A 26,545-nucleotide genomic window follows, 5' to 3' on the forward strand; every position below is an offset into this window, starting at 1 on the left:
TAAAATAATAAATAATATAATATATTGCATGGACTTAAAATATAAGATTTTTGTTGAAAAAATAAATCGATGTCTCATTATTTTTTCCACAGATTTTCCCATTTTAATAACATACTAAAATTATTAGTCCTGACAATATTAAACATCCTTTATAATATGCACTAAACAAACAATATTGCATTTTTAAAAAAATATATCCGCTTATTCTTTTTTAGAAATAAGATACATATCAATGAAAACTCGTGACAGCTATCTCTTTAACTAAGCGATTAAATTAGAAAGGAAGAAATTCAAGAAAAAATTTACCCTGACAAGAATCCATCAAAGAAAGTGGGAGATTAAATCCATCGCTTTAGAACGAAGCAAAAGCAAACACCTTTTTAATTTTTTAAGAAAACTATATTGAGTAAAAGTTCAGCTGTCCTATTCCCACGATGCTTTTTTTATCTTTCATTTCTAAGTTTGATGTATGCAAAGAAAAATTTTTTTTTCAATGGAAAGAAACGTTAAGGCTAATTACCCTCCTATATCGTCCACATTTTTTAGTCACTAAATTCAACGATGAATTATATCTTGGAATATAAAAGAAAAATAAATGTTAGATATATAATTTACCTACTTAGAAAAAATTTTGATATTCGGGAAAGCATTTATAATTTGTGGAGGGTAAAAGAAAAGGTTTTTTTTTCCCTAAAAAGTAACATCATTATTTCAGGAATTAAATAGATTGGAATAAAGATGCTATTTTTTCTTATTAATTATGGGTTAATTGTAAAAAAAAATCATTGATGTATAACTTTCTTTGAGAAGAAAGGAACGTCTTTGTAATTTCATTTCTGAAATTCTGAAGAACATCATCATCGGGAATCGCTTCCAGAGCATTTTCTATATTTTGAATAAGTAAAATATTTTCAAATTGTGCAAATTTTTGGTTTGATTGAAACCTTATATAATTAGACTAAAGTTAATGCAGTTTAATATTTTATCCTAAACACATTTCAAGCGAGTCATGTAAAAATAAATTTCTAAATTTCTGCGATCCATACAGAAGTTTAAGAAGTGGTAGCAAAACTATTTTGTTTTCACTCGTTTATTTTTCAAAGAAATGATCTATTCGTGATTATCACAAACATAAATGGTTCAGTATATATTTAATCAGTACTGTAATCGTTCATCGTATATTTTTTAAATTGAATTTGTAGCTATAATGACAAATTTGCATAAACTTTTATAAAATCTTGCATACTAATTTTTTTAAAGTTTTAATCTATTCCAGCGGAAATACATTTTTTGAAAAAGTTGTCCACAAGCCCTGTGTTAATTTACATAAAAATATAGGGTTAAATCTATCCCTAAGTAGGTATGGGCAAATTCATTGATAGTATTACGGTACACATACAAAATTTAATACATCTGGGCTTGTTTCCAAAAATTTATAAAATTTTTATATTTTTGCTAATGTCAAAAGTAAATTACACAAAAATAAAATTGTATCTTTCAAAATTGGGGGATGTGTTTTTCAAAAATTGTATTTTTAAGGTGGTGTAGATGCTTGCAGTCGTATTTTTTCCCTTAGAAAAAACCATTTTTATTTAAATTGATTAGATCTATATATCAATACATAATTTTAATCATAAAAAAAGTATTTTATTTAAAGATGTACGTAAGTTACTTTTACAAATAATTCAAAAAAAGCTGTATATTGTTTTACTTAAATTAATAATTATACGTTTTTTCTGCATTTGCTGTATCCTTAAAATATTTAAAAAATACCGATTAATTCAAATAATAAATAATATTAAAACTTAATTAACAGTTTGGGTTTGTTCAGTCTTCAGTCATTCTTAAAAGAAATATAGTACCAATAATAACAAGTTTTAAGACGTGTTTAATCAAGCCTTATCACACTGGCCCAGGGAAGACAAAAAAAAAAATATTTTATAAGAAAGGGATTAATACAAAACTCTACGTCAAAATTATTTTTTTATCAGTCAAATTAAAGATGAAAAATCAAAATTTAATGTGACACATTGCAAAATAAATTCAAAATAATAATTAATAAACTGTTATGACAAGTCTATCAAATAAGTTTTTGCTTTTGCCCCGGTATCACCTATATTATTATAAGGACACCAACCAATTTATATGTATTTATATGTATTTACAAGCTACCTACTTTCAACTCTTTCTCGGAAAAAAATTCTTGTGTTAGGCAAGTTTATGTTTCGAAGTATGGTTCGTTGTTTTGAAAAATCTATTAGATTGAATTTTGAAAAATCTATTAGATTGACGGAATTCCATTTTTTATTAAAATATAAAATTAAAAAAAAGCGGTTTGAATTATTTATTTTTTTTCATATTCAAAAACTTATCAATAATTTATTCTGTAAAGATAAGAAATTTGATGATGATTGACTTTTTCTTAGATCTAAATGATTTGCACATAAATTTAACCCTTTAACGGGCCCTTTATTTCTAGTAAAGGAAAATTAAAAAATTTTTGGAATTGAAATTGTTTTAAGAACAGTAACTGATATAAGAAAAAAAACTCATTTTGTTTATAAAAATGCCATTTTCTTGGTGGTAAATATATTTAACATGACCTATTAGAAACTTACTGACTTTTATTTTTCTTTATTTATAAAATAAATTCCTTAAATGCTACAAACTTCAAAAGGAATTATGTATTTTATAACTTTTATACGGTTTTTAAAAGTGACAAATGGTTACCAATTTTATTCAAACCCACTGCAAGAAAGCTGAAGTTATTGAAAAATGGAAACCTAAATTAAAAGTGGTAAAGCGTGGTGGTAAGTATACTTACCACGGCCTTCAAAAGGGTTAAATTCGAAAATTTAAATTGAAATTTCTTCGCGTATGAGTAATGCTTTTCGTATTTTACATTTAACGCAAGAATGATACTAGTGCCTCAGGCAATATTTCACAACCTAATTTTACTTAAGTTAATATGAAATAATGAAAAAAGTTTGAAAAATGTGTTTAATAAAAAATATGGATCAAAAAGATAATAATTTTAGGATATTAAAATATTTAAATATACTCTTCTGAGGCTTTCAGGGCTGCGCCAGTAAAAATAAACTTGTAAGAAATATTTTGCAACTAAATTTTCTCAATTTCGCCTCCAAAAACGTATTCAAGCTTATGATTCAAATTTAACTAAGAGACATAATATTTTTTTAAAGGAAACAGTCAATTCATAGCTAAGTACTTACCATTACTAAGCGTTTAATTTTTCAATACTTTCAGAGAAAAATAGTATTTATAGCTAACACAAAATCAAACTATTACTTGTTTGAAAACAAATACCATTATTGACAAGATTCATATTAAATTTATTTTTTTATTGCCTGTTTAATACCCATAGTTGTAAAGTATTTACAATTTGAGTATAAGTGAAATAAATTGTAAATGGTATTTTACGAAGCTTTAGTTAGGTACACACAAGTTTTATCTTTTACTTACATCCAGAGGCAATCTTTCTGATGAAACTCGAAATAGTCTATACTTAAGAGAAATTGCTGATTACATCACGTGCTGAAACAAAGTTTTGTGACCCTAAGTATCCCATTATTGAGAAAATATATGCCATGGCTTTGAAGTTGCTGAGAAAACTTCTTTATCAAATAAATCTAGTCAAGAAGGATTGAAACAAAACAGTTAAATAGTTTACAAGCTAACTTTTCTTTCTGCGATATATATATATATATATATATATATATATTGCTTATTTATCTTTAGGTACTCTTCTTAGCTCTTTTCTCCTACGCTTGTGCTGGAGCAAGTAAGTTTTATATTATTTCAATTGCTTTAAGATTTCTTATTTTGCTTTAATATACTTTATGAAAGAAAGCATTTTGAGATTTGAGAAAGGGATTCAAATAATTTATCAAAAACAAAAATTACCGAAACTGTAAAATATATTAAAGTTTTGTATGTACTTGGAAATTATGGCAACAGTTTGCAAGCGTTAACAAATACATGTGACCCTCTTTCAACTTTGAAGCATGTTAATGTATATTGAATCATAATTTTACGCATTTTTTTCAAGCAAATAATGAGCAAAAATTTCGAGCAATATAAAAATGAAACATGTTTCTGAAACTTTTTCCATTTTTACACTTCATTATGTAATCATAAAGTAAAATTTGAGTGAAACACAGTTTTTCATAATTCCAAAATTGGAAACTAATTCGAACAAGATTGTGGTTTAAAGTACCGAGGCAAACTAAATCAGGTATCCATATTTGCACTAAGCCAGACCTTTGAAACTATTTCTAGTTAGCTATCTCTAATTACAGTAGGGAACAAATGTTTTGTTGCATTTATACAAACACTTGATCATTCCTGATTCGGGTGATTTCCGGATCCTGTTCCTGATTCCCTGATTTCGATTCTGAAATTAGTTTTGATCCTAAAGATTTTTAAATGACATTTATAGTCGGCATTTTGTCGAAATGTGGAAGTTTAAATAAAGCGTTATATGCAACAAGGAGTAGTGTAAATGCTACGGCAAATTTTTAGGCGAGTTAGGGCACATCGTCCAGATTAAAATTGCATAGGTACCCATGACAGAAATGTCGTCATATGTGTCTAGGCAAGCTTCTTTATTATGAAGAAGAAGCATACATGTACAACAAAGACNCGTAGTTCTTCAGGCAAATGATGCCTAGAGGTCATTATTACGAATTGGCTATCTCAGATTTTCAATGTCGCAATCACAGTAAAATTTGTGTGCTTTCTCTCAAACTTGGACTTTTATGCTCCAGGCAGATGACGTAAGCCGAGTGCAGCGCCACTAATTTGCATATTGCAATTTTACTCAGCTACTCTTAGTGGACAACATATGCAAATTTTGCACGGTTTGGCTTACTTTTGAAAGAGTTATCGCTATTTTTGTGATTTTTCCTTAATTTATGATAACCAGTGTATATATATATTTGTGTACCATTTGGTAACCACCCCAATCTGCCTCAAAGTGTCAGTGGCTTACATTCTATTTTCTTCATGACTATTATTGCATATATCAATATTGGATTAACACGTTCACGACAGGGTGAACCACCGGTGGGTCACGCTAGATTGTCTCATCTTGGCAGCGCACCGGAGTGAAAACTAGTAACAATAAATTTCATTTTTAAGTTTTTTTCCGGGAATTATAAAAATCCATATCTACCAATTGTTTTTGACGGTTGCAATTTTTATATTGAATTGTTTCTTCGCCTTGATAAATTTCCTTACAGTGAATTGTTATTTCCGAGAATAGATAAATTCCTCCCGAATATTATCTAATATTGAAATAGTTCTTCTACCAGTATTTTCACTTTTCCCGGTGTGAACGTGTTTATGTCAGTAAAATTATGTTTTCAATGAGTTTAACCAACGCCTCCTCTAACTAAAAGCCTCCACACGGATTTTAATAGGTAGTCCGATCTGACCATTATGAAGGTTAAACAATTTGCGAAAGACTCATGTTATACAAAATCTATTAAAAATTGGAAAGTGGTAGCAAATATATGTCTAAAAATTTGTTTAATTTATGAATATAAAAGGTTTGTCTAATTTACTTGTCAACCACTACAAATTCAATTCTCAAATATATATGATAAACTTCTCCATGCGCACAACTCCATGCGCACTCCTGGTTCTCTTTTCAAGCAGTCTGCGCAGACTACTTACCTAAAACCGTGTGGAGGTTTAACTCTTTGCACTCCAATGTCCCCACGGAGGCACCATCAGCACTTACCACTTTAAAATTAAGAAATTTTATACCTAAATAATTAGTAACCACCTTATTATGAGAATTTTAAAATTGCATAGTAATTATATATTGTGTATTTTTAATGCTATAGTGCTGATATTATATCAAACAGCTTTTAAAAGTTATCGAAGTGCAAAGGATTAAAATGTTTTGTAAACTGAAGTCTTTTATATCTAAAAAATTAAATATAAATAGCCCTTGGACTTCCGGTCAATAGTGTCACTTTCTTCGGAGCGGAGAATGGTACAGGAGGGATAAGAAAGTTTTTAAAATTTATAATTATTTTACACAATACATGTCCTCTAAATACTTTTTCATGGAGGTGAACACAATAAATTATTTATTACTACCAATTACTATTGTTTTTGGAAAAACCCCTTCATAACACTGTATATTTATTGATAGTGCCTTAACAACGGCAGTGGAAAAAACTTCCATCTATATTATTTGCATAGCAATTGCCATGCTTCTTCAAAATGAAAGTGATGATATTAACGCGAGCAAATGAGATTATTTTTTAAGATTTTAGGCACTTTAATATCAAAATTTTGCTAGTAGATATTTTTGTATATTTTTATCCAACTGTTTGATATGTATGCGGACTTTTTTTCAGTTGAAGCAAACTGAAGTAGATTTCTGTTGAAACAAACACATTTGTTTTTAAAAATATTAAAACTTAAGAAATTAGGAATTTATATATTTTGCAGTGAACGAAATTCTTGCAATTAAAATTTATTTAAATATGACTTCCCTCCTTTAGAAAAAATATTTTTCGAAACTACGTAGAATTTGTAGTAGATGAAGACTCTAATTACGTTATTCAGGATGGGGACTTGAATACAGCTTTAAAATTTCTAGAAATTGTAAAATGCAGATATGTAAGATGTTTAATAAGGACAATATAAATATATATAGATCCAAAACCAGAGTTTTATCAAAGAAATATGGATATATGTTAAGACTTTTTGAACGTAGAGTATTTAGAAGAATTCATGGATCCATTAATACGAATTACAGAAGGAGAAAAAAATAGTCATGAAATTGAAAAATTATTTGAAGTTAAAAAATAATTAATATTTATCAAAGCTGAAAAAAATGGAGTGAATATGACATGTCGAAAGAATTAAGGAAACAGCTTAAAAAAACATGAAAGGAATATTATATTTTTATAAGAAGAGAGGAATATCAAAAACTAAGGATTATCAGGTTATGGAAAATATGGGAAAAAATATTAAATTAAAAAGCTGGAAAAAATTTGGTGTAAGAATTAACGTGAAGCTCTATTTTAGAGATAGCCAAAGCCCACCAAGGGCTGTAGAGCTGAAAAAAAAGAAGTAATGAAAAGCCATGAAGTTGCGTGATGTCGAAAGCGAAACATGAACAGTATTTCATGAGATTTTTACGAGATCAAAGCAAATAGAATGAAATCAATACGTCACTTCCTTGGATTGCAAAGTCAGGCGCATAAATATTTTGTAAAAATCAGAATTTTTTTGGTTCCATATAAAATCTAAATATATTCTTAAATATTAGATATAGTGACGTGGGTGTGATTACATCTGATTCAGGGTAAAACATTACATTGGAATCATTATATCACTTGCCTAGATGTCAATGGGTATGTTTTGCTTCCTCTGTATACCTCCTCACAGTAAATTCTTCATAAAGACTGAAACTCTCCTCATGGAGGATGTTAATTTCAGGTATTCATATTGGGTCTAAATCAGTTTTTTTAAACAGAATTTAAAGCTATTCAATATCTATTTCTGTATTCAATTATACAGCTTTTGATCTCAAAGTTATGTACCAATTTATTTCAAAGATAAATCAGTAACCAAAGTTTTGTAAGTTAATTTTTTTTTTGTTATACTAGAGTTTTTCCTATTTATCCAGAATATTTTCTATTAGACTAGTTTAGGCGAAAGCAGTTAATGGTCTTGAAAGTCGAGCAAACTTTCAGTTTCCTGCAGCCTTAAGCTCAAGTTCAAGGTCACACTAAAAGTACACCATGGATATGATGATTTTTTTTAGATATTGCTCATTAGTATGTATTTGCAGAAATAAGTACCTTTATAGTTCACAGTTGACACAAGTATATTTTAATGGACAAAGTCTAAAAAGCAGCTTTATGTCAAAGATTTTTGAATGACTTTGTTATTCGATATAAAGGTACCTTTAAATTATTACGCCTTAATTATTAGGTTAAAAATTGCAGAACACAAAATAAAGTTTAGTGTAAGATAAATAAATAAATAAAGCATTTAAAAAAAGATTTAACNGTAAGTCTGTCAAATTAGCAACGACTACATTTAAGTTACCGTTTTTTATTTAATTGCAACTTGATTCTGATTTTTTACGAATGCTTTTCCGAATCACCCGTCCTCAAGGGGTTAAGCTCAAGTTCAAGGTCACACTAAAAGTACACCATGGATATGATGATTTTTTTAGATATTACTCATTAGTATGTATTTGCAGAAATAAGTACCTTTATAGTTCGCAGTTGACACAAGTATATTTTAATGGACAAAATCTAAAAAGCAGCTTTATATCAAAGATTTTTGAATGACTTTGTTATTCGATATAAAGGTACCTTTAAATTATTACGCCTTCATTATTAGGTTAAAAATTGCAGAACACAAAATAAAGTTTAGTGTAAGATAAATAAATAAATAAAGCATTTAAAAAAGTATTAACACACATAAATAGATGTTTTTTCCCGTAAAATTCAAGAGGATCTTCAGTTTTGATCCAACTAAACTTTGAGAAAAATTGTTTTCATAAAAAAAATGATAATCATAATAATTAACGCGTGCTGAATAATATAGATGGAACATATCTTGAAAATATCAACCAACTCAAAAATGTCTAAATCCAACCTTGCCTGTCTCTTGATAAACTGCATTTAAAGATATATCATCCCCTATAATTTGCAAACATTTTACTTGAATTCCTAATATTTTCACTTGTATTTTCACAATATTTTAGGGACAGTATTTTAGTGACAGACAGAAATAATTTGTTATTAGTAGATTAATTCTAAAGAGTGGTAACTCCATTATTTTATGTTTTCTTCTATTTTTTGGGAAAGACAAGATAATAAATTCAGAACAACCACATTATATTAATAATATAATCAACTAAACTTTGATTTCAAATTAATTAATCAAGACGTTTTAAAACTCAAGTAGTAACAAACAGTAAAAGTTATCAAGTCTTTTTAACATTTCCATAAATGCCACATTTTTTATCAGTGTCTTTTTTTAAAATATTACGAAACTTTTCGTTTTGATAGTACAAAACGGGTTATTTAGTCTTCGAATTAAAATATCTTAAGCACGTACACGTGAAAATAAAATGTATACGTATGTGTTAAATGCAGAGAGTTTAAACAAAATAAAGCAATATCATTGGTTGCACAGTCTTGATGAAAATTAAATAGGAGATTATGATATTTTTGCCCATTTTAAACTGAATTAAGAGGTTTTGACGATCAGTACATGTTATCGAGTTTAAGTGAGGGCATTTAATTCTAAGGTCTGCTAACGTTTTATTTTATAAATGTATTGGAAACACTAAAATTGAAAGATTTTGTAAAAAACTGCCACTAGACGTTGAGTTAATTTTTTAATAATGTCTTCATCTATATCTGTGGGAATATTGGATTAAAACGTTTTAAAGAAAAGTATTTTACCATATGATTTATTCTGCTTTATCATGGAAAATTTTCTTCTTAAACATTTAACGTTGATTTATGCTTTACCATTTTAATTTAATATAGTAGATTTCCAATGATTTTGATGAAATAATAACTTCACGTACCTGTAAACTTTTAACGCTTCTGGCAAAAAAGAAAGATATTAAAGATAATCTAAGAAATTAAAGATAATCCTTGCACGCCGGAATACATTATTAAACTTAAGATAAAATTTTATGTTTGTAAGGGATATTTTTAATATTAAAATAATAATTACTTGAGAAGAAAATTTCTACTCGGTTTAAACTTGTTTTAAAATAAATATACGAGTATATTGCCACTATGAACCTAATGGATTTGTAAATAACCCACATGATCGTGAAGGGTATATCCTAAAGAGTTAATGAAAGTCAGAAAAGAATGTTATATCTCCTTCAATAAAGTTCTCTGCAAAAAGATCAACAGTTTTAGCTACATAAGTTGAAAATCAATGACATAATTAATTTATCTTACATAAAATTCGTTATTTACTAAACACTAGGACGAAGAGAGTTTTCTTTTTGTCCGAAAATCAAATTTGAGAGGCGTTAACCTAATGTAAGGAAACCAGTTTACTTGACTTTCGTGACTTTTCCTAAATTTTTGAGATCTTCAAAAGCATTCAAGTGAAATTTTGTTAGAATATAATATGACTTCATAAAATGACTATTTACCTAGAACGACTATTTGATCACTGAAGAGATTTTTTGAGAATGAAAAATGACAGCTGTAGAGATTTGTGTATAAAAAAATAACCGCGTTAGAGATTCGGGTGTATTACTTGGATATAGCACAATGTGTCTCCCCCATTGATTATCTTTATTTTATTCGAGCATGAGCCTGACAAGTTTTACTCTATACGATTTTTTCCACAACGTAAATCCTCTCTAGCTCGCTGCTGCTCTAAAACCTGTCGTAATTGTTTATCAAACGTGTCAATTTTTCCTACTACGATTGCTTCAAGATATGAGCTCACAAATGGCTTAGAAATGACCAACTTGTCCAACCATCCGAGAAAGGGTAAATTTTTGTAAAACTTCTTATGTGTATTTCATAGAAAGACAACACAAATAAAAATAAAAATCAATAAACAGCCCTTGCTTTGAAACATTACGCTTATTAAAAATACATTCAGTAAATGAGAACATTTGAGTTACATTTCTAGCTTGATCACTGCTGTCAAAATGACAGCAATGGTCGTTCTAGGAAGGTCAAAATGTCTGTCGTTCTAGCACTAAAAAACCAGGGTTATTACAGAAAGAATAATACAATATTCTTTTTTATTGCCTGCCATTGACCTCAAACGTTAGGAGCAAACGCATCAATTACAATACTAAAACTATAATTTCTTTTTAATAATTAACTAGAACTTGTTAATTAACATTCGTGTAAATAACATCCATTTTATTCTTCTATGAGTTTACCAACTAAATTAAATATTAAAATAAAAATTGTTCGGAATCAGTACGAAATTACATACAAAGGAAACCATTTAAATTATTCTCGAAAACAATTGCTGAAACTTCAAGTTAAGTTTGCAACATATTTATATTTTAGTAAATAACGAAACGTAATTATAGATATTCATTTAATATGTACAACAAGCATGGTATATCGTGTCTCTTACCTATGAGGATTTCTTAAGATAAGTGTCTGCTCCTTATAGGTAAATATATTATAAGTTTTTAAGTGATGCATGCGCGAATCATATGCTGAAATTTCAAGTCAGGTTCAACTATGCAACAAATTTATGTTTTAATAAATAATGGATTCTGAATATACTGTTTCTTTTAAACAAATTACTCTTTTAACATTCTACGTGTTCACCAAAGCCACACGATTTATTAAATTAAAAGACATTTACAATCAATACAAAATTACTAACTAAAAGAAACCGTTTCAATTATTCTCGATAAAAAATGCTGAAACTTCAAGTCAGTTTCCTATAGACAACACATTTATGTTTTAGTAAATAAGGGAACCAGAATATACTTTCTCTATGAAGTAAAAATTCTGTTTAGATCAATTAGGAAAGTGCAAATATTTTCTGTTTCAATGTGTCACAAACTTCAACATTTTCTAAATGACACGTGTGCTTATGAGCACGACATATTCATTTGATACGCACAACAAGTGTTATCTATCGTGTCCTTTACCTATGGGGATTTATTAAGATAAGTGTNTTCACCAAAACCACACGATTTATTAAATTAAAAGCCATTTACAATCAATACAAAATTACTAACTAAAAGAAACCGTTTCAATTATTCTCGAAAACAAATGCTGAAACTTCAAGTCAGGTTCCTATAGACAACACATTTATGCTTTAGTAAATAAGGGAACCAAAATATACTTTCTCTATGAAGTAAAAATTCTGTTTAGATCAATTAGGAAAGTGCAATTATTTTCTGTTTCAATGTGTCACAAACTTCAACATTTTCTAAATGACACGTGTGCTTATGAGCACGACATATTCATTTGATACGCACAACAAGTGTTATCTATCGTGTCCTTTACCTATGGGGATTTATTAAGATAAGTGTCTGCTCTTCATATGTGAATAGATTATAAATTTTAAGTGATGCGTGTGCAACTTGGGATGCATGACATCCAAAGAGTAATGAAACATTCAGTTTCATATTCTTAATGAAGGAGAAGTAATGCTTTTCATAATGATTAAATAGCTTGAAAGAATAGTTGATATCGGTCTGGTAAATTTAATTAAAGTATATCTAGTTTTGTGGAGTTATTTTCTGTTGAAAACTGATGAACTAAAGCTTAGTAATGTTTATAAATGAAATAGCTTAACACAAGAAAACAAAAGCAATTTTATTTATTTGCTTAAGTTGTATATATTTTATTAAGTATTATCAGTGTATGTTCCAAATATTATTTACTTTTAAAGATGTCTTTTTCGGTGAACTTTCTGCAACATATTTCAAAAACTTAGAGAATGAACTAAGGAAGTAATATTTTCAGAGGTATTTATTAATCAGGGATAATAACATGAAATTACCTCATAGTTATACGTAATAAGGGTTGCTATATTTCCAAGTATTGTAATGTTTAAAAATACATAATAGAATAAAAATAATTAACAACCAATCTTAAGAGACATCGTAGCATCAAAGCTTTTTTACCCATTGATGTCCGAAAATACGAATTGAGTTAATGTTAAATGTGTTTTTGCAAAAAAAGCTGGTATTACAGACATGAATACTTCAAAGCATATTTATTTTTCAAAATATAGCTACCACTTTAAAACATTTTGCAGACAGTGCTTAGTCTAAACATTTAATTTAACACATAAACAAGATAAATCAGGATTCCTATGATATGGATCTTTTTTAAATGGTAGCGAAAGGGTGATCAACCTGAAAATTTTAAGATCTAATAATTTTTTGACTTAACCCTTTCGCGCCGACTGTCACAAATACGTGCCAGCATAAAAAAGATCAACCAGGGTAAAAAGATAAAATTGGTAATCAAAGGAATTCTTTAGCAGTTTATTTGTGAGCGGAGTTATAATTGTTTGATTTATTTAATTCATCATTACTTTGTTCAAAATAAAACTATTTAGCTATACTTTGAATTAACATTGATTATATATATGATTAACACGTTCACGCCGGGATGACCCACCGGTGGATCAAGCTAGATTGTCTCAACGGGCGTATGAATTTTTGAAATGTTATCAAAAATGCCAAAAAATTCTAAAAGCTTTAGTTTTTAGTTGGTTGCAATTGCATAAAATATTTCGCAAAAAACATGATAATTGGCTCACCTTGCTGAAGAAACACAACTACTACCACATTTAACTTTTAAAAAATAGCGACAAACTTTGAATGCAATACCTGAATTGATTTAATCTGCATTGGTTAAACTTAAATTAATTTCATCTATTTGACTTGGTCTGCATTTGAAGGATTCCTTATTTTTTCTGATTTTATTTCCTGGAATTTTTTCTAGAAATAAAAGTTAAGATACTACTTATTTTAAAAAAAATTTATTATTCTATTCTTTTGCATGAATGCATTTTATTTACATTTTAATACAGTTGTATTTTTACTGTGCTTTTAGGTGCTATTTTTACTCCACATACTGAAGAACAGCAATCAGCTTTCAAATATGCAATTCATCTTCATAACAATAATGATTCTCAAGCTCGCTTTAAAGTAGAACCAGTTATAGAAGTTCTCGATAGTCCAGATGCTTTTAAAATGGCAAGATCATGTAAGTACTTTAAAACATATAGGTATATTCCAATAAGGAAAGGGGCCAAAATTTTCCAAAAATGCTTTTTTTATTCAACTTTAAACGTTTATCTTCATTTTGAGTTATTAACTAATGTGTATGTATAATTTCCTGAGTTTTTTTTAATTTTTTTTGTTAAGTCCACACTTGCTTTATATCATGGGGCACAGTCAGTGTGGCAGCTAGACATAAGTTTAAACTTTTAATTTAACATTAGAAAGACATAAAGTGTCAATTTAAACCCCCTATTTTGTTGCTCTGTAATTCGGAAAAAAATTACTGAAAGTGTGGAATATTTTTGATTTTTCATAGTTTGATCCAATTTAAATGCTTATTTAATCCTTCATGTGTTAACCGTCTTGAAACGTATATATATATATATATATATATAGTCATTCTTGTTATACCAAGATAACTGGGAAAGCCAAAGTGGCCTTTGAGTATTTTGGTTTAAAACTAATTCACAGAACTATAGGATGCTGGATGCTGGATATTGGGGTTATCTCGGCGTTTGGCGCGAAACGCCACTAACCGATTTATCGAATCTGTTTTGTCGTATTCTAGGAGGTCCTAAATATCATTGAAGTTGTAGTATGTTGTAATAACAAATCAAGTCCTTAAAGAAATAAATCTTTAGTTTTGAAGTGAAAATCATCTTTGGAATGGGGAGATCCCCTTGAGTAGAGTTATATGATAAAGTTAATAGTATTTTGATAGTATGCAGTTTGAGAATAAAAAAATCGGTAATTCGGCAGAAATTCGAATTATCCCGGATTATATCAATATCGAACAACTTATTGAAATCTGATGTGGTGCATGTTTTTGCATCGCTATAAAATTTTGTGGTCAATTTAGCTATAAAGCAATTGATATCATCAATGTTTAAGTCTTCTCTGAGTAATCTATTGCTAATCGCCCTTGGGTCGCCAGTCATTGTACGTAAAAATTTACCTTCAGTTGTAGATAGCTTCTTACAGAACTATAGTTTCTTTATCTATGTTTCTCAGCTTGGTGTTTCCTAGAATATTGTGGTATTTACGAGCCGCAAAATCGTTTCATTTTTTTTCTCATTTCTTCTACTGCTTTTTAAAATTTTTAATCACCATCCGTAATTTGCTCAGAGACTGTTATGTTTACTATTACGCTCTTATTTCACAAAGCAATTCATGTTCCAAGTTTTATTGAGAATTATTATTATTTTTGAATACAGCCCAGATATCTTATAGAATAACAAATGATAAACCTAGAGGCATTCTGTCTTGGTAAAATATATAATAATCCGTATACTATGTCTAATAGCATTTCTCATTTTATTAAGTTTTAGCCTTTCTATACAATAATTCGGCTAACTTCAGAATGATNAAAAGAATATATTTAGTTAATTTACATGTATTAATGTATTTTATTTAAATATAGTGCTTGTTGCTGTTAAATTGTTGAGGCTTATTAGAATGGAAATATTCTAAATATACAGCGAAAACCTCCAATCAATACAAGTCATCAATTTTCGTTCTTTGAAAGTTATAAATTCCCATTTTGATTAATTTTCCGCTCGAAGTACTAAACTTTTATTTGGTTAGCAAGCTATTTTAGCATTTTATTTTTTCAAAGTTTTACTTATTTTCCACTTAATGAAAGTCAAAAAAACTCACAGAACACCAATAATGGGGAAATGTCTTGAAACAACACGCGAGAAAATTGCGCCAAAAACTAAATATAAATGCCTTTCTCCTAAATAGATTTAACTTCCTCTCAGCGCCAAATGAAAGATTTTTCCTCCCTTGTGAGTTTAATGACTAAAAAATGCATAAAAATTTGCTGCTTCAAATATCAGCTAGGCATACTTCTTTTTGAGGCTTTTTTTTGATCGATGGCGGCTTTTATGAAGAATCTTGGACTTAGAAGCAAAGATGCATGGCAGGCTTGGCGACGCTATATAAGTCGATTATTGGCTCCGAAAAGCCAAGAAACTTTAATGATCATCAACAAAGCGGAGGTAGCTCCCTATTTTATACATTTTATTCATTTTCTTTGAAGAAAAAGATCTTTTGAAAGATGAAAGATTTTATAAGATACTTATCTAATATTAAAATAGAGTGCATACATTAGATGTCCCCAAGAACAATTTTCTTGCCAGATGTCATCGCGATTGGCGTTCTATGTTTTGACAGTTTCGGCATTTAATGATGTCGCTAAAGAACATTTTTTTTCAGCTTGTTACAGAAAGCAACTGTTTTTGTATTCGAATGAAATTTATGGATTGGAAAAAAGTTATCAGGATTTGTCTGTGGGGAAAAAAATTCTTCTTTTATTTTGCTTTTCGATGAAAGACTTCTTGTTTTGCTCTCAATAGTGTTTCTAAAAAAGATTTATAATTGAACATATGTTTGAAATTTTGCGGTCTTTTAAAAGCGATTGGATACAGTAAAAAATATTTCGATTTTCCAACATGTTTTATAAAAGCTTCATTTATTACTTGTATTGTGATCGCGAAAATAAACTGGATCACCACAACTGTATTCTATAATAAAAAATTATTAAACTAATGCAAGTAGAAGTCATATACCAAATGCCATGGATAACAAAAGAATATATTTAGTTAATTTACATGTAGGGATGGCCACAAGTGACTAAAATGTGAAAAAAAGTGATTAATAAAAATCTAAAATCTATTAAAGGGTTTAAAATTAGCAACTTCTCCTTGCATATTTCTTTCAGTTTACGATTGAAGGTGATTACAAAGAATTTTTCACTCTCGTTATGATTAATTAGAATGCATGCCATGGTGGTAGTTACGATTGGATAATTAAATACATTAATTAAATAAAAATAAATTTAGTTTTTACCACTACTTAAATTTTTAGCCGCCTCTGGCATCCCTGCTCATGCAAACTACCACGCTAAGAAAAGAAAAAAAAATTGCGATTGATTACGATCAGCGTGGTCTGACAACTTTTTTCATTCCCTTGTTAATACTATCGAAGAAAAAATAATTTTTTTTAAAAAAAAAAAGAGATAATAATTCGTGATTTTTGGAAGAAAAAAAATTGCTATCTGCTGCTCATCGTACAAAACAAAAAACACCAAAAAAAAGCCAACCGACCTGTGTAGGGGGCAGGGAACTGTCCTTGCATCAGAAAGGTCCTGGGTCTGAATCCCGGGCAAGGCATGGATGTTTCTTTCTCTCTGTGTGTGTTCTATGTCCTTTCTCCTTTGTGTGTGAATGTGACCCGCCCTATAAACGGGTTGTGGTTGTGTGAATGGAGTGGCAGAAGTCGAATTCCTGGCCATAGATGGCGCCACTGAAAAATAGGAACAATCGCATCCCTACTGCCTAAACAGGCAAACGACAAGAAAAAAATCGTGCAAAAAAGGCTAAATGAATCAAAATCTTAATTTTGAATTTATTTCCTACATATAAAAATTTTTTTAAAGGCCTTTCTTCTGTCACTGCAATTTAGAAAGATGAGCACCAGAACCTTCCTGACCGAGTGGTTTCCCCAATTTGACTGACGCTCTGTAAGGCTTGGAAAGCGATAAACTCGTTGAAAAACCATTTTAATTGTAACTGGTTTTTGCAAGGAGTAAATCAAGCTTATATTATTCTAAATTATAGACTATTTATCTCTATTGGCATTTTCTTTTGTGCAGGAACTTGTTATTATATTTATGTTATAACTGTTACAAAAATTTGGCAACAACGGAAATTTTAATTTTCTGAAAGAAGACATAATAAACTTATATTCTTACCAGTTTTTACTTTCGTCCGTTATGATAAATATAAGGTTTCAACTAGACGCTCTGTGGCACTGCCCCAGGCACCCAGATAAATATTGATGATGATGATGAAGTTCTGTGGCGACGCATAATACAAAATGTTTTCATACACTGTATACTATTTTCATGATGTATGGGTTAGGGGACGCTACGCGGCCCAGGCACCCAATTTGTTTTAAATAAAGAAAAAATAAACGTTCTGTGGCTTGGAAATTGCAGGAATGACAAAAGTATTAATAAAATGGTAGCGAATTAAATAGCGAAATTTGTAGAATTATATTAACGCATATTCTTTAACACGTTGAACGCCGCGTTAGCCATCGGTGGCTGGCACTGAACTTTCCATTTAGGCCGCGTCAACCACTGGTGGCTGACGCTGAAATTACATTTCGACTGAGTCAACCACCAGTGGCAGACACTGAAATTACATTTAGGCTGCGTGTACCACCACTTGCTGACTTTTCACATATGCCGCGAAAAACAGCTGGCTGACAACGTATAACATGATATAGAACTATAAAATCTCCACTCTTTTACGGAAATGCAGAAAATTTATTCAAAATTTACTTAATTGTTGTGATTCTTGGTTTAATAAATTCAATTTAGTAGAATTTTCAATACTATTTTTGAACAATTCGTAGGCATATATAATTCACCACTTTTTTCAGATATGTTATGCTAAACCTTTTATAAACTAGCAAAATCTGTCTACATTTCCAAATTTAGTTTGTAGTTATTTACCGTGTGGTGAGACGAGCAAGTCATGTAAAATTAGAGTGGCATTTAATGTGTTAAAAATGTAAATGCGTTACAAGTGCAATAACGATGCAATTTATACGAAACTTTGAATTTTCGATATGTAAGGGTTGAAAATTTACTTAAAATAGTAAATTAAAGCAAACGTAAATTTAGTTGCCACTAAAAAATTTTTACATTACAAAGCGGGCTAGCTGGCATCTCTGAAAATGTGGTTTCCGTATCTATTGTGTTAAGTAACGGCATGCCGTTTTTTCAAGATTTTCCGCAAAGTTTTGTTTATAAATTTAATGTAGTGGTAAATGTTTTTTTCAATTCCGGTTTTCACAAATTTTAATTTTTGTAATTTTACCTTATATTTTATTTTTAACTTTAGTTGATAACTTTTTAAACAATGGGCCGCCAAAAATTTCAGCAATTTTAAAATTTCTCCAGTTAGATATAATTTTAGAATTACCAAATGTTTCTTCACATTGAATCTGAAGATTGATCAAGATATTTGTTTACATGACATTTTCGTCTTTACCCAAAATAAAAGAAGTGTGTAAATGAAATCTAAAAAAGAATATTGAAGAAACGCTTCATCCTGCGATATTGGCTATTTTGAAAAGATTTGATAATATAATTCAATAATAAAAATAAGTACTATGAGTTGAATAAATCCGTATTAATACAACTAAGTATTAATATAATGGGTGTGCCAATATTTAATTATGTTACTAAGTTTTTTATTAACTTACAATTTTTACATTGTGTGGGTTCCAAGTTTTAAAATTAATAATTGAAAGTAATAATCTAAAATTACACAGGTATAATGCAGTACAAGTGACAAAGCTGACAGTTCCCCTCTCGTGGATGTCAAATTTAAGCAATGGGGGGGGGCCAATAAAAGTTTTGTAAAAATAATGGATCCCCACACCAAAAAGTTCAAGAAATCTTCGTATGGAGAACAATGTGGTAATAAACAAGAATCATCGTTTTGTAATTATAAAAGTATACTACACTATAGAAAGGCATTTAATTACTTGACGCAAACTTCTGAGTAGTGTAAAATAAATTTTAAACAGGATATTTCAAAATTCTATGACTAATGTAAAATTTTGTTCAGAATAAATGATAAAAAAAAAAATATTGAAATAAGTTGTTATTAAGTAATTTTTTTTTTTTAAATTTTGAAAAAGAGAAAGATCTTTAAACTTTCTAGTGTTTAATTTTTACTATGTAGAACAGCAAGCAAAATATTCTGTCAACTTATAATTAAAATAATTTTCTTAATTTACTCTAAATTGATTTAACATTCAGAAAATCATTACGCCCTCTAAAAGTCTCCCTGGAGGCGATAGAGCCCACGTTGGGAACCTAGGCTGTAGTTAAAAAAGAAACTGCATCTGCAGCACAAAAGAGGATACGCATACATATATAAACTTGTAGCGGAAGTATCGAACAGAATTTGTTACGTACAGTGCACCAAAAAAATGAGCTCTCCTGACAGGGGAGAAAGCGAGACGGAAAAGAGGAAAGGCTGGTAGTCAAAATCATTTCAGTTATAACTAGTTTTCGGGAGTAGTTAACTTATTCTTTTTAAAACAAATCAACGATATAGTTCGTTCACCAGGAGTTGGCACTTGGCTCCACCTCCTCGGACGCAGAGTTCATTTCATAGCGGGGGAGTAAGAGGAAAAACATTTCCCCGCATGAAATCGAGATAATCTCTAATGCGTGCAAAGCCTCCACACGGTTTTTTATAGGTAGTCCAATCAGACCACTATGATGGCAAACCAGTTTACGAAAGAACCCTTTAATAGAAAAACTAGTAAAAATAAAAAAGCGGTAGTAAATATATGTCTAAAATTTTTTTTAATTTTTGAATATGATTAGTTTGTCTTATTTACTTGTCTACCACTACAGATTCAATTCTCAAATATATATGACAAGTTCCTCTCAGTCACTTTTAAAATAGAATTTGATTTCATGCGCTCAAACTGTTCACTTTTTAAATAGTCTGCGCAGACTACTTATAAGAAACAGTGTGGAGGCTTTCCGATGTAGAAGGTGATGGCCTAACACAAACAGTGAATTCTTTTTCAGTCTCTTACTTAGCTTTATCATCAGCTATTATACCTTTCGTCATTCTAGATAATTTATATTTAAATACTTTTCCCCAGCAAAATATCTCAAAAAGAACAAAGTATTCAATAAAAAGAGAGAAATATCAAAAAGTATATGAAATAAAATGCACATGCTCAAAATATGCACATGAAGATCGCCAAATAGCAGCCTTGTTCACATCCTTCTCCCCAAAATAGTGAAATAGTATCATCCGATGCCACGTGATGAAGGCGGAGCCAAGTGACAACTCCCGGCGAACGAACTTTATCTACGGAAAAGAAGCAGTTTTATATATAGACTAAAATTATAAAAGAAATCCTGATAGTTACAGATATTTAATTTTTCTCAAAAAAAAAAAAAATGCTAAAATGAAATGTCTTTCGTACCAGTTTTTTCTCTTTTCCGTCATGCTATAAAAGGGCTTTTAGCCATGTCTACTGACCACGGCAACGGAAATGTATTTTCCATATTATGACAAATCCCAATACTCTGGGGGTCAGAAATCCGAATTCATAAAAAAAAAAGTTATGTTTATTCACGTTTTTGTGCCTGAGGATCACCCCCTCGAAGCATATAGATTGGGTCTTGGAAAGTGAAAATCTGATCATTAGATCAAAAAATTTTTAAGGTGGTCAGTTGTCTTCCTCTTTTATTATGCGCTCTGTGCGTGTAAAAGGAAATGCTGTGCCACTTTTATTTTTCCGAAGGTACCCTAATATAACGCGTCGCTCCTTACATAATTCGTGCCAACGTTCTCTTTTTTAGCTGTAAAAGAACCTCGAGTTCATTTGGTTAAATATTGTTTGGAAAAAAAACTTAAAGGTGACTTATATCAAAATATCTGCCAAACTTCGCCGATATTAAAGAAGATTTTCCGAAATTATAACGAAGCAGCGATATTTTATTTAATTTTGCTTGCACTTAAACACTTTCATGCGTGTTATTATTTTACAATAAATGTTAATTTTACGATTTATATATACTACGGTGATCAAAAATATTTAATTTTACATGTTTTTTTAAAAATCATTACCAACTGACAGGACAAATATAATATGCAAATTGCAGAAAAGCTAGTAGTACGTTGAACTATCTTTCCAAAGAGTAAATTCTTTAAGGTACATTGAGCTACATTTCCCCGGAGTAAATTCTATAGCTGAATAAACCATATATGTGGTGGCTACGGTTTAAGAAAGAATGATAAACACTTCATGATTATGATCTAAATCACGACAATTTTTTATTTAGACTACTTTTGTTTTAGTATATTGTCCGTGAGATTTAAAATCTGGAGACAGCTCGAAATGCGTTAATGGATATAGCTCGTAACGCGTATTTACGAAAATTTAAACAGCTCGAAGTGCGTTTTTAAGAAAATAGACATAGATATTTCAAAATTCATTTTCGTAAACACGTATTTCGAGCAGTGTTCATTTCGTATACAAGCATTTTGAACTATGTCTATTTTTTTAAATTGACATTTCGAGCTTAATGCCAAAATATTGCAATTCGAAGTAACAATAACCTTTCACAAGCACCTATCTAAGAATCAATAACTTACAAAGCCATATTGTAATCAAAATCTCTCCGACATTCTGTTTTGCTTCGTACAGAAATCTAAACATCATTTATGAATATATCAGCAGAACTCAAGCTACATTTTAATGCAATTGAACCTGATTAGATCATTACACATAAAATACAACATATATTCTAAAGCTCCTTTAATAAAACCGAAAATAAATTAAACACACATGCCTTTTTAAACGCTTTATATAAATATTACCAAAGCATAAACGAAACTCGTAATGCATTTTTTAACTTAAATAGTGGACGTGATTTTTCGTATAAACGAGAGCAAATCTTTCATAGTCTCCATTATAAATCCAATGCATTGCTTCATTTCTCCAAAACAAAACGAAATAGTACTAAGACTAATGCTTAATGTCAAACTATTTTTAAAAATATTACTACTCAAAATAACATTAGACTTTCCCAAAGACTTCTCTTAAAACTTTAACTTTGAGTACTTAAAATCAATTTATTTAATTATTCAACAATGACATACTGTAATCAAAATCTCTTTAAAAACTTTTTTTTGCTTTGCATAGAATTTATTTTAAATACTATTTATTAATAGATCAGAAGAACTCAAACTACATTCAATTTCATTAAAACTGATTAGATATTTACACATAAAATACAGCATATCTTTAAATGTTTCCTTAATATAACCAAAACATTATATTTCTTCATTTAAATACATGCCTTTTTAAAGGGCATCTAAAAATATTACCAAAGCATAAACGCAATTAAATAGTGACCATGAATTTCCATATAAAAGAGAGCATATATTTTATAGCCTCAATCATAAATCCAATGTACTGCTTCTTTTTCTTCCACAACAAAACAAACTAGTACCCAGAGAAATACTTAAAGTCAAAATATAACATTTCAAAGTAACATTAGACTTTCACAAAGACTTATCATAGAGCGATTAACTTTGAGTTATTAAAATCAGTTTCTTCAATTCTGCCGCTATACCATGTTGTAATCAAAGTGTCTCTAAGCTTTTGTATTGCTTTGTACAGAATGGAGACAAGAAAAAAAATTCTTTTTACAAAGGATGAACAATAGACATAAAGGATCAAGGGAATTCTACAATGTTTCGTGCTTTATCAGTCGCAAACAATGACTTCCGGAGAAGTTTCCAAGTTGTTTTGATCACTTTAAATTGACGAGAATGGAAGTTCTTGCTTTTATTTCGTCGAGAAATGTATGGCTTTAATTATTATTATTTTTTTTTTTTACAAAAAAGAAGTAAGAGCTTGAATAAACATGGTTAAACTCAAATCAATGCTTTATATTTGCTTATTTTAAGTTTAAGTTAAAATTTCTAAATTTTAAAGACAATTTTAAATAAAAAGGAGTACATGAGACGTTATTTTTCGTTGTAGGAATATATATGCTTAATATTACTATTTAAACGAATATAGAAATTAAAACGTATGTTTCAAGCAAAAAAAAAATTTCTTGAGGATGTTCGTTAATTCTTTGAAACTTTCACAGACTACGGGATAAAAATTGCTTCACTTTTAATCCCACTTTTTAGTTTAATAATACCGGGGAAGCCAACTTTTTGGAAAAATTTCCTCCAGTGGTAGCTAAATTTATGTTTTTATGTATTATTCGCTATTTGTAAATTTAATGTAGTTTTTTTTCACACTACTACAAGCAAATGATTTAAAATTTTATGTGTAAAGCCACTTTCCACCAGCTCTCTCATTGAGAGGATTTTGAAATATCGGCAAAATTACCAAGAATTCTGAAAACTTCAGAAATTTTGTCAAATGTTAAAGCCTATATTTAGTTTTCAAATACTACTGTTGCTACATTTCTAATGATAAACAAAAAAATTATAATTTAAGTTAAATTTAAGGTGTAATTATTAGGAAATAGTTCAAATTATGATCTCTTTGAATTGTTAAAAATACCATACTACAGATTTACAAAATGAAAAAATTATGCTATATTTTGTACATTTTTGTCCGGTTTTGTATATTTTGATTACCTTGCATAGCTGCCGACTCTTACCGTTTTTTTCGTGAAATATTATACTAAAAACATAGCTGCCAACTTTTACTACGTTTTTTAATAATATATAATACGAGAAACACAGTTAGCAACTTTTGCGAATTTCTTATAAGATTCCAATTTTATATTTAACCCTTTCGTGCCGACTGTCACAAATATGTGACTGCATAAAATCGTATCAATCAGAATAAAAATATAAAACTGGTAATCAAAGTATTTCTATAGCAGTTTATTTGAGGGCGGAGTTATAATTGTTTGATTTATTTAATTCACCAATATTTTGTACAAAATAAAACTATTTAGTTATACTTTGAATTAACATTGATTATATATATGATTAATTTAACAATAATTAAAGTAAAAACAAAGTAAGACTTTTAAATTAGCAATGACTGTATTTAAGTTACCGTTTTTTATTTAATTACAACTTGGTTCTGATTTTGTACGAATGCTTTTCTGAATCAAGCGTCCTCAAGGGGTTAAAGTGCTAGTAAAATGTATGATTTAGTATTTTCTATTGTTAAATTTATAAATTTACTTGCAAATGATTATTTCCTCCACTATGCATACATAATTTAAATATAGAAATAAAAGTGTAATAATCATTTAGTAAATGGTTTAGGTAGAGGCGTGGTGCTTAGGTAGAGGCGTGGTGTATGATGCTTAAAACTATAATTCTATTGATATAGCATTACCACCCGGATAAATTATGGATAGAATTAAGTTTGGCAGCTAAGTAAAGACAGCTGTTGATGTTAAGCTTGCTTAAATCATTCTTGGATTAAAAAAATTAATTAAACATCAATTTATAACCACTGCATGTAAAAACGTATGCCTAATTCACTGTTTCAAATGTTCATTCTGTACAGTGCACAAAAGAAATAAAAAAATAAAATAAAATAAAATAAATAAATAAGCAAGGTAGACTCTGAATGACTTTTGATCAAATGAACTGATTTTCCCGCTTAAGACTGAAACTTAATGGTTCAAAGGCTCAACTTAATAAAAGATACTATTAGAGTAAACAATATTATAAGTTACGAAATCAGAGAAAAAATGTATTTTCTCTGAATAAACATATCTTGCTTTTTTATGGATTTGGATTCGGACCCGCATAATTTGGATGGGATAGAAATAGTTTTTGAGAAATCGAATTTTATACATATATGAAAATTTCATGTCACAAGAATTATTCGACAGATTGCGCGCACATTTTCCATTTTTCCATATAATGTTGCGGCTAGATATGGCTAAACAGTCAAAAGAGAAATTAACATTAAAAGGGTCCAAGCTTTCGACTGCTCTCCTTAGCAAACTATTGGGAACATAATTTCTAGATTTTGACCACTGTCTCCACCCCCCCCCCCGNCCGTGTTAGGAGTCTGTAATCTAAATCCATCGAATAAATGCTTCTTCAGTCAACGCAAGATTTTAAATCTGATTAGGTAACTCCAATTATCGTCTGCTCTAATTTATTAGTATATATAAATTTAGGTCTTCGACTAATTAAGATTGAGTCTGAGTAGGTAAAAATCTGGTCATTAGATCAAAAGTTATTCAAGGAGTTCCGTTTTTTTATTTATGTATTATTAATTTTTTTGAGCACTTGCATGCATTTATACCTTGTTCGATTAGTTTAATGTTTCTTAAATCATTTAAAACATAAGAAATAGCTATTAACTCTATAAAAATAAGTCTTTAAAATATACTTTGTTAGCGCATTGAAATACATAGTTAAAACTCCATTTATGTAAAAGTAACCTGACTTAAGTTACCTAATGTACTTATGGCTTCATTGCGTGTTAAAGTTGATCAGATATTTATTTTTTATCCCTCATAAAATAATGAATTTTTCATAAAATTATGAAAAAAATATATGCAAAGGAAGAATTATTTTTGTGTCTTATCACTTAATTTACTGATCTTTCACTTTATAAACATTCTGTTAATGAAGAAGTGAATAAAGGCTGCTAGTAATATTGATTACTTTCCGCCACAACTCGCCAACTGGTACTTCACTAAAGATACTGGCTAATGAGCAGACATTAAGTACACTCTTAAATCGTGTCTAGCTTAATGGTCACTCTCCTATTAACTCGCTCATACTAGATTTACTTTCCTCACTTAAAGATTATACATGTAATTAATTTCATCATTAGACTAGATGAAGATTTGGTTTAAAGTAAACAGGCATATTTTGATAACTATCTGAGTTTTCTGCAGGTTATTACAGGTTTTTCTTCTGTTCTAACAAAAGTAAAAGTTCGAAATTATTGTATTATTGCAAACTAGCTTAACCAACGCCTCCTGTAACTGAAAGCCACAGCCCTGTTTCTTGTAGGTAGTCCAATCTGACCACTATGAAAGTAAATTAGTTTACGAAGGAGCCATTTAATAGAATAACTAATAAAAAAAGTGACAGCAATAATACGTCTATTTTTTTTCAATTTAGGAATATAATTGGTCTGTCTTATTCACTTGTCTACCCCTAAAGATTCAATTCTCAAATATATATGCTAACTTTCTCTCGCTTACTTTTAAAA

The 26,545-nt window shown here is 29.4% G+C and overlaps 1 protein-coding gene across 2 annotated transcripts in view; it reads left to right on the forward strand.

Annotated features, from left to right (window-relative positions):
* Positions 1-26,545, forward strand: part of LOC107442611 (glutamate receptor 1) — a 258,314-nt gene that overhangs the window by 1,486 nt on the left and 230,283 nt on the right. For both annotated transcript variants that reach the window (XM_071188106.1, XM_071188105.1), the window contains exon 2: positions 13,593-13,745. In XM_071188106.1, coding sequence (XP_071044207.1) covers positions 13,593-13,745 — 153 coding nt within the window. The remainder of the gene's footprint in view (positions 1-13,592; positions 13,746-26,545) is intronic.

Source organism: Parasteatoda tepidariorum, chromosome X2 (assembly GCF_043381705.1).
Source record: "Parasteatoda tepidariorum isolate YZ-2023 chromosome X2, CAS_Ptep_4.0, whole genome shotgun sequence".
In the NCBI taxonomy this organism is placed as follows: Eukaryota; Metazoa; Arthropoda; class Arachnida; order Araneae; family Theridiidae; genus Parasteatoda; species Parasteatoda tepidariorum.